Here is an 8497-nt window from a genome sequence, read left to right as displayed (position 1 = left end):
GTTTGGTATACTGGAAGGAGGATAATAAAAGCATTTCCACTACTAAAGAAAATTAAATGTGAAAAAAAAAAAAAAAAAGAAAGAAAGAAAGACTGATGGCAGTTTGAGTGTAGTGTATTTGTTTTTCGTTTTCCTAACACACTGTGCCAAGTTTTATACTATTTCTGTTTCCAATTTTGCTTTGGTGAAGGTTTCTCGAATCTCAGCAATCCCACACATAAACATTTATCGTTATATCCATTAAGACTTAAGGTTTTAGATTTTCAACTATGAGGGAGAACTCAGCCAAAGATGCTTGAAAGATAAATACGTTTAATTAGGGGCAGAGGATGATCATTAAAGGAAGTCTGACTGCTGCAGAAGTCATTAACAATCTTAAATGAAATTTTTATTTTTATGATAGCCATTTACATGTATAATAAGAGCCAATGATTCTTGGGAGCAGTGTGACAGACACAGAGTGTGGCGAGAACTCATGTAAGACATACTATTTAAATGAGCTGGTGTTAGCTATTCATATTTGTTAATGAACTAGATATGCAGGGCTATAAGAATGAATGTTCTGATGCTTTAAATTTTAATATCTAGAAATCAAGGGTAAGGACCAATTACTAGAATTTCCACCCTTAAAGGAATAATTAATAATGATATAACAAATGTACAGCTCCAAACTTCTAAAAAAAAAAGTTTAATTTAAAAAAATTAAAATAAATCATTGAAAAGCAGCCAAAACCACAATGTCAAGCTGTACTAGTTTGTGATTGTGGCAGCTTTTTGGGTTGGTCATGGATCATAATTATAAGTGTTTTCATATACAATAATCCATAGGAATGCATTGCAGACGCTGTTATCACCTGTAGTTAATGGTGCCTGTGAGACAGATTAACAGGCTGCTCTTTGCTCTTACCTTTATGGTAAATAAACTAGCATTCTGGAGTCACAATAATTAAATAAAATGTAAATTCCTAATCTCATTTGGCTATTTGGACCAAGAAAGTTACCCAGCTATTACCTGTCTGGTTCTAATGATTAGTAATGATTTATTGTTCTTTTTTTTTTTATTGTTCTAAAAGTGCTCTGATGTGGTGCCTTGATGTCTAATGAAAAGAAATTGGTCTTAAAAAGCTACTCATTGTTTATCCTGACTCGTAGATAACACATTTTTCTTCTGATAAAATATTTTTCTTATTTATTGTTCAAAACATACAATATAGACAATAATTCTAATTCTGGTGCTGTTTTATTTAGTAGTGTTTTATCCCTGGTGCCTGACTGTCTACCACCATACCTCAGCACATAGCTTTACTCTGAGATAAGGCCCCTCTCCTTTGCTCTTTCTCCCATGCTTTCTGTAGTTTGTCTGCAGGATGCAGGTTTTGAACTGAAGAGCACAGTGGAGTTCTTACTGTGCCTTTCCGGTTCCAGCACAATCAAAGTTTTGTGTTTGGAATTGTCCTTGACATTCTTTCGTCCCACAATGGGGTGGACACAGTGTGCTGGAAACCATGACATCATTATCATTGACACAGACTTAAATAAATCACCTGCATCTTGGCCTCTTTCTGCTTATTCAAGGATTCTTCATCTCAAGGAAGAAAGTGCTCTTTATTTTTACAAACCTTCATCCCAAGGGTGGCTGGAAAACGCAAACTTTTACAAGTGTTTGAAAAATAAATACACTATGTGGTTTTTGACAGAGTATGCTGAGTCAGAGATGCCTTGGAAAATGTTTAAGGTTAGGAGTGAGGCAGAAAGACAGTCAGGACTGCCTTAATTCAAAGGAGATATTCCTAAATTACACATGTTTATGTCCTTCTGAATCTGAACTTACTTGAAGCTTAGTAAATAGGCATATACATAGGATTTCAAATACCTGAAAAGGCTTAATAAATTGAGCTTGATATAAGAGAGAAGAGGTTGATATTCAGTAAACTGAAGCAAAGTACATCCTAGGTAAAAGTGACACCATCTCATCTGACGTCTCTGAAAGATCCCAGCTATGCAGTCTTTGGTAAAAGAGGGTTATAGCTAATGGGATGCAATACAAAGTGCCAACTACTCATTGCATACTCAACATTTATTAACTTGGGAAGCAACCACCTACTGTAACTTCTCTTTACTTTTTCATAAGAAAATAACAATGAGGAAGGAAGTACAGCAGAAATCTTGAACATTACCACTATTATGCAAAAAAAATGCTGTTAACTGTTTTCCCCTCAGTGACTCGATGTGCTCTCAGATGGAAAACTTATGATTCTTGTGACTCTTGGCTACCAGAAATCACATGAGATGAGTGAGGAAGAAAGACACAAAAGCTATATTTATATCTAATACAGAACTTCTCAGAAATACCTTAATTTAATTCCTTGCAGAGTCTGATAAAAATATCAGATGAGGGAGGCTTTCAACCGATCAATTATTATAATCCACAATACTATATTACTATGTATTGAATGTCTAAATGTTTTATGCAAAATGTCCCTGTGAAAATGTTCCTTGAACAAGGCAGAAGTCCAGGGCTGGGAATGAAATCAAAGTTATTGTACAGTTTAAACAAATAGCATTCAAATTATCTGACTATTATGTGCAGTGGCATTAAATTAGCATCTACTTATACCTGTGTGTTTTAAGAGTGTCCATGACTTTTCCGCTCTGGTGCCCTGAACAGATATGCTGCAAGATACTGCTTGTAAAACCCCAAATTAAAAAATATAGATTTTAATTTAGCTGTAACATTTGCTAGAAACTGTTCTTCTATCAAATATGACTAGAATGTGATAAGCAAAGAATGCCAGGATAAATTTGGGAACTCACGGAGTCCTATTTATAATGTTTTTCTTGTTTTAAGTAAATTGATTGTCACTGAGATATTCATCCTGAATCCTATTTGGTTCTTATTAATATTGTTATTTAAAAAATATGATATTAAAAAGTACATGTTTCATTTACTTAATTGGAAGAATTTTAACTGTCAGCTGTCCTGCTCTGCATTCTCACATACTTTACAATTCGGTAGACGTTTAAGAGTTCCCTTATTTTTCAAACTCTCTCTAATTTTAAAATATTGCAATAATTGAAAACAACCTTTTATCATTTATTAATCTTCAGCTTCAAATGTTACATATTTTCATCTTCACTGGAACACCGAACTGTTGTTATATCTATATGTTTTTCCTCAGAAAATGACTATGATTATCTACTGGGGCATAAATGATAAAGAGGAACAGGTATTTATGGACTGGTAGAGAAAGGAATAAGGAAGGTATGATTTGGAAACACTGAACATTCATTTTCAGTACCTCTGGGATGCTTGTTATATAAACTGAGCATTCCAAATTCTGACATGTAGAATTAGGTTTAAAAAAAAAAAAAATGCTTGCATAGATTAGAACAATCCTAGCTACCCCAAAGGTGGCGGGGGAGAAGCATGAAAATAAAGAAATCCTGACTCGCAACTAAGCTCGCAGAGTTACCAGAGGCATACCAGCTAGCATGCCTCTTCATAAGTACAAATACTTAGTTGCTTTTGACTCTTACTGAAAAAATAATATCTTTCCCCCTGTTTGTCACTGGAACTTCCACCAGAAGAAAAGCCCTTCGTTTGCCCCAAATAAGCACCTCTGTTTTTCACAGCTTGCAGTAATGCTTAAAGTAAATAAGTTCTTGTGCAGCTAGCACTATTGGATTCATTCAATTGCCTGAACAAAGCTATTGTTTAGAGGTTTACAACAAGCCTTTTCTCTGTTTCCTTTAAAAGAATCTTCCTTGTTCCTGTGGTTGGCATGCTTAGTATATAGTAAGCTTTTCTACAATTTTCAAATGCTAAAGATAATTTTCCCCCACAGAAGAAATGAAGGAAGACTATGACACCATGGGGCCAGAAGCCACGATCCAGACCACAGTTAACAATGGTACAGGTAAGGTTATTACACTAAGATCATGTTTTTCCTCTGTCATGTGCATTTCATGAGTCAGAGAAAGAAACACTGCCCCATTCGTTTGTATCCCATGACTTAACAGTTAAGTCAGACTTCTGTTTCAAAACAGAATTCTCTACACTTTGATATTTTATTCAGCAAATATATCTTTCATTCATACATATACCCCCGATTTGTCTCTGAAGGTCAAGAATACTGAACTGTAAAAAAGAGATCCTTTCAGACATGGGTTGGGCAAACTTGTAGTAATCACTTTTAGTTTAAAGACTGCGTAAGTAATTTTTAAATTAGAGTATGATATTCCTTTCCTAGGCACCCTTGCTACCGGTTGTTGAGAATTCAAATGATATGGTGTAATTTATATTGTAAGATTTTTTTCTGAAAGCAAACCCAATCAATGAACGTTCCTCACACACACACACACACACACACACACAAAACTATCATCTTGGCTCCTTTTTATTCTCTCTTCACTTTTAATGTCTCCCATCTTTTAGCCCTGAAAAGTTACAGTGAGAAAGTAGTTATGTGGCATTTCCTTTTACTCTGCTACTGCTATAGAATGGAGTTTCAGGACAGTTGTGAGATTCCATATTCTTTCCCTGAAACGGAATGGCATCTTTTCACACATTCTTATGTCCCAGCTCAAACTTAGGGTGACTCACTATGTTTATCTCTCTTTTCCTGGATGAGACTAATTATTTTTGGTGTTTCAAACAGACCTCCACACTACCATTACAAATATTTGCATAACGCCCAGTATAAAATAGTCTTCCAAAACAAAACCAAAAAAATCACCTGACTATTTCCACTCAACTCACCAAGGGGAAAAAAGTTGCGGTTTTATGAAATTTTAGAACTGTAAATAATTAAGATGATATTCATATCTCCCTGATGTTGATACACATCATAATAAACTGCTCATGCTGTGCTTCTATTTAGAAAGCTCTTATAAATAACTTAAAAGGCACTAATTCATTTTCTTGGGGGTAAAATAAGAAGGAATAAGAAAAACTACTGTAATTTTTCTTTCATTTGAATAATGTCACTTAATTTAAGGTACAAAGATGAAACCATACATCATAGGGTTACAGAAAAGGTACAGATTTGGGAAACAACAATCCTAATATCTAGACAGCTCTGGCAACAACGAGGTTGTGACCTTGAGCGAGTCAGTTACCCTCTTTGGAACTCAGTTTCCATACCAAAATGAATGAATAAATTGAAAAATAAATAGATTGAATTAGTTGTTTGCTAAGAATATTTCTAGCTTTAATATTTTATGTTGCAGGGGTACTGTGACCATGTTCAAATAGACGTAATACCAAATAACCTTCCATAAAAGTATAATAATAAAAAAAAACCCATGAATTAGATAGTGTCTATAATGTCCCAGCTCGTAAGGTCAGAAATGGTTGCATGTTCCTTTTAAAAACAAATGCTAAATTTCAACTTCAAACAAATAAAAGCTGATTTTTATTACCTTTGTAAACATTTAAAGTGTCACAAAATTAAATTACCACACAAAGTGACAATTTACTAGCAGTAAAGTGAGCCTGAAGTGAAGTTAATAAGAATTGTTCCTATTCAGAATATTTGAAAATCAATTTTTAAGATCTCCCTTTCTCATACAACTTACTTTTCCTTACAGTTCATGTCTATTCAATCAGTCTATAAATCAATATGTATTCATTAACTGTCTTCTATGTAGTCACTATGTGTGTATGTGGAAGATGGACCAGGAAGACTAAGTGCAACAGTTAAGCACCCAGCTACTAACCAAAAGGTTGGCAGTTCGAACCCACTCAGTGGCTCCGCAGGAGAAAGACCTGGTCACTGTTTAATTTGGAAGATGAGACTAACATGCATGAAAAAATAATGAATAGTGAATGAAAATATGTAACAAATATGAAAAAAATAGCAGGAACCATAATGCTTGGGAATTACGAAGTGGGAGAGAACCTATGGAGTGGGTATTCAGATAAGGTTTTCTGAAGGAAGTTAGATTTAAACTGAGTAGATTTTCATTAGTCATAGAGAAATAAGGAAGGGCTTTCTAACAGAAAAGGAGTGTATGAGCCAAGGAAAGAAAGAGTGCTGCTATCTGTTCAAAGGATAGGGAGCAAAAGGATTTGGCCAAAGCGGAGGGTTCTACAAGTGTGTTCGTGGGAAATAAAACTGGACATTTAGTTAAGAGCTCGGGCTGCTAACCAAAAGATCAGCAGTTCGAATCCACCAGCCGCTCCTTGGAAATCTTATGGGGTAGTTCTACTCTGACCTATAGGGTTGCTATGAGTCAGAATTGATTGATGGCAATAGGTCTTTAACAGGTGGAAAATACAAAGCATCAAACAAAAGAGTTTGGGTGATTTTATACTACCATGATTTCTGTGGGAAGAACTAAATTCTAAGAGACCAACTGGAGGTCACTGTAGTTAGCAAGGTGTCAAATGACTAAAAGCTTGACCTAGGGTGGTGACAGTGGCAAAATTACCAACATGACTTCTTAATAACCAATTGATTCTCTGGGTAATAGAGTCAACATGGCTTCAAGATTATATACTGGTGTCTACAATATGGCCAATGAGCCCTGGTGGCACAATGGCTAAGCACTTGGCTACTAATCAAAAGGTTGGCAGTTCAAACCCACTCAGTGACTCCTAGGGAGACAGAACTGGCGATCTGCTCCCGTAAAGATTACAGCCTAGAAAATCCTATGGGACAGTTCTACTCTGTCACATGGGGTTGCTCTGAGTCAAAAATCAACCCCATGGCACACCACCACAACAACAGAATATGCAAGAAGGTCCCTAGGTGGCACAAATGGTTTGTGCTTGACTGCTAACTTAAAGGTTGGTGGTTCTAACCCACCCAGTGGTACTGTGGAAAAAGGCTTGACAATTTTTGTTAAAATTATAGTCAAGAAAAGGAGCCCTGGTGGCAGAGTGATTAAGAGCTTGGCTGCTAACCAAAAGGTCGGCAGTTCGAATCCACCAGCCGCTCCTTGGAAAGCCTATGGGGCAGTTCCACTCTGTCCTATAATGTCACTATGAGTCGAAATCGACTTGACAGCAACAGGTGTGGCTTTTTGTTTTTTGGTTTATAGTCAAGAAAACCCCACGGAACAGTTCTACTCTTTAACACATGGGGTCGCCATGAGTCAGAATCGACTCAATAGCAACTTAACAACAGAATATGGCAATACTTGCTACTTGTAGATATACAGAAGGATTCCATTTTGGCCTTTAGACATAAGGATTTTCATATAAGAGTTAGATAAATGGAATATCCATTGAAAATGAGGAATTGAAACCTGAGAAGCCAAGGCTGGAGATAGTTATTTGAGAGTCATGAAAATATATACAGATGCTATTTAACATCATGGGGCAATGAGATTTGCAATTGAGAAGGTATTTATTGAAACAAGTGGAAAGTTGAGGCCAGGGTTCCAGGTGGGTAGGGAGAAAAATCAAACTCACTGAAGGAAAGAAAATTCTAAGGAGAGAAAAAATAATTTAAACATCTTGAAGGCAAAGAAAGTTTCAAAAAGGAGAGAGTGGTCAACTCAATAAAAAGCTTCAAATAACTACAACCGTAGAAGAATGCTTAGCTAACACACTGGACTTGGCTATTAGCAATTTATTGGTGGCCCTTAGTTTATATAACTCTGCCCTTTTAGAGAATACATACCTCTTCCCAACCATAAGTTTGCTGCTTCTTACCCCAAGCTTTACCTCAAGCCAAGTAATTCCCTTCTCAGAATCCTTAATTGTCGCTTATTACCTAAGGGACAAAATCTACATTCCTCAGTCCAGTATTAAGTGCCATCCATTTTTGTCAGACTAAATCCCTTGATGATACCAAAAAATAATCCCATTCATTCTAACCTCTGAAATCTCTGCCCGTTATCCCTCAGACTGTAATCATGCACCTGCTCTCTTCCAATCCTCAGAGTTCTACCCACCCTTCTGTCCTTCCGGGCCAGCTCACATCCCATTTCCTTAATGTGGTCATTGTTGAACACCTCAGCCCACATCAATCTCATCTTTCCCTGAAATCCCACAGCCCTAAGGTTTACACCACTAATTTTAGCATGTTGACATTGTTCCTCTTTATATATTGTTATGTACCTGTTTCACCTAGTTAATTTCATGAGGACAAGAGACTGCTGCAGCTATAAAATGGAGTAGATTATCATGGTGTCTACCGCATAAAATTGCTGAGGTGATTAAATAAATAATGAACATACTGACCGTAGTAAAAACCAAACCAAACCTGTTGCTGTTGAGTCAATTCCGACTCATAGCGACCCTATAGGACACAGTAGGACTGCCCCATCTGGTTTCCAAGGAGCGGCTGGTGGATTCAAAGTGTGACCTTTTGGTTAGCAGCCGTAGCTTGCCATAGCTCTTAAGAAAGGAACTATTCCCTGTTTGCCTGAAGGTGCCGACTACAGCAGCAAACACACGTGGTAGAATTATGACTGGTAAAATGAATGAATAAATGAACGAATGAGTATTTGGTGGAGAACAAATGGACTCTGAGAAAAGAAACCATGA

General features: G+C 36.5%; 1 protein-coding gene across 7 annotated transcripts in view; it reads left to right on the top strand.

Moving 5' to 3' along the window:
• The window catches only part of ZEB2 (zinc finger E-box binding homeobox 2), a 146131-nt gene that overhangs the window by 92411 nt on the left and 45223 nt on the right, over positions 1-8497 (top strand). For all 7 annotated transcript variants that reach the window (XM_023730226.1, XM_023730221.1, XM_023730220.1 and 4 more), the window contains one exon: positions 3846-3917. In XM_023730226.1, the coding sequence (XP_023585994.1) occupies positions 3846-3917 (72 nt within the window). The remainder of the gene's footprint in view (positions 1-3845; positions 3918-8497) is intronic.

The sequence above is a fragment of the Trichechus manatus genome, unplaced genomic scaffold (genome assembly GCF_000243295.1).
Source record: "Trichechus manatus latirostris isolate Lorelei unplaced genomic scaffold, TriManLat1.0 scaffold00033, whole genome shotgun sequence".
Classification (NCBI taxonomy): domain Eukaryota; kingdom Metazoa; phylum Chordata; class Mammalia; order Sirenia; family Trichechidae; genus Trichechus; species Trichechus manatus.
Note: the sequence above shows the minus strand (reverse complement) of the source record. Positions and strands in the feature narration are given on the sequence as shown.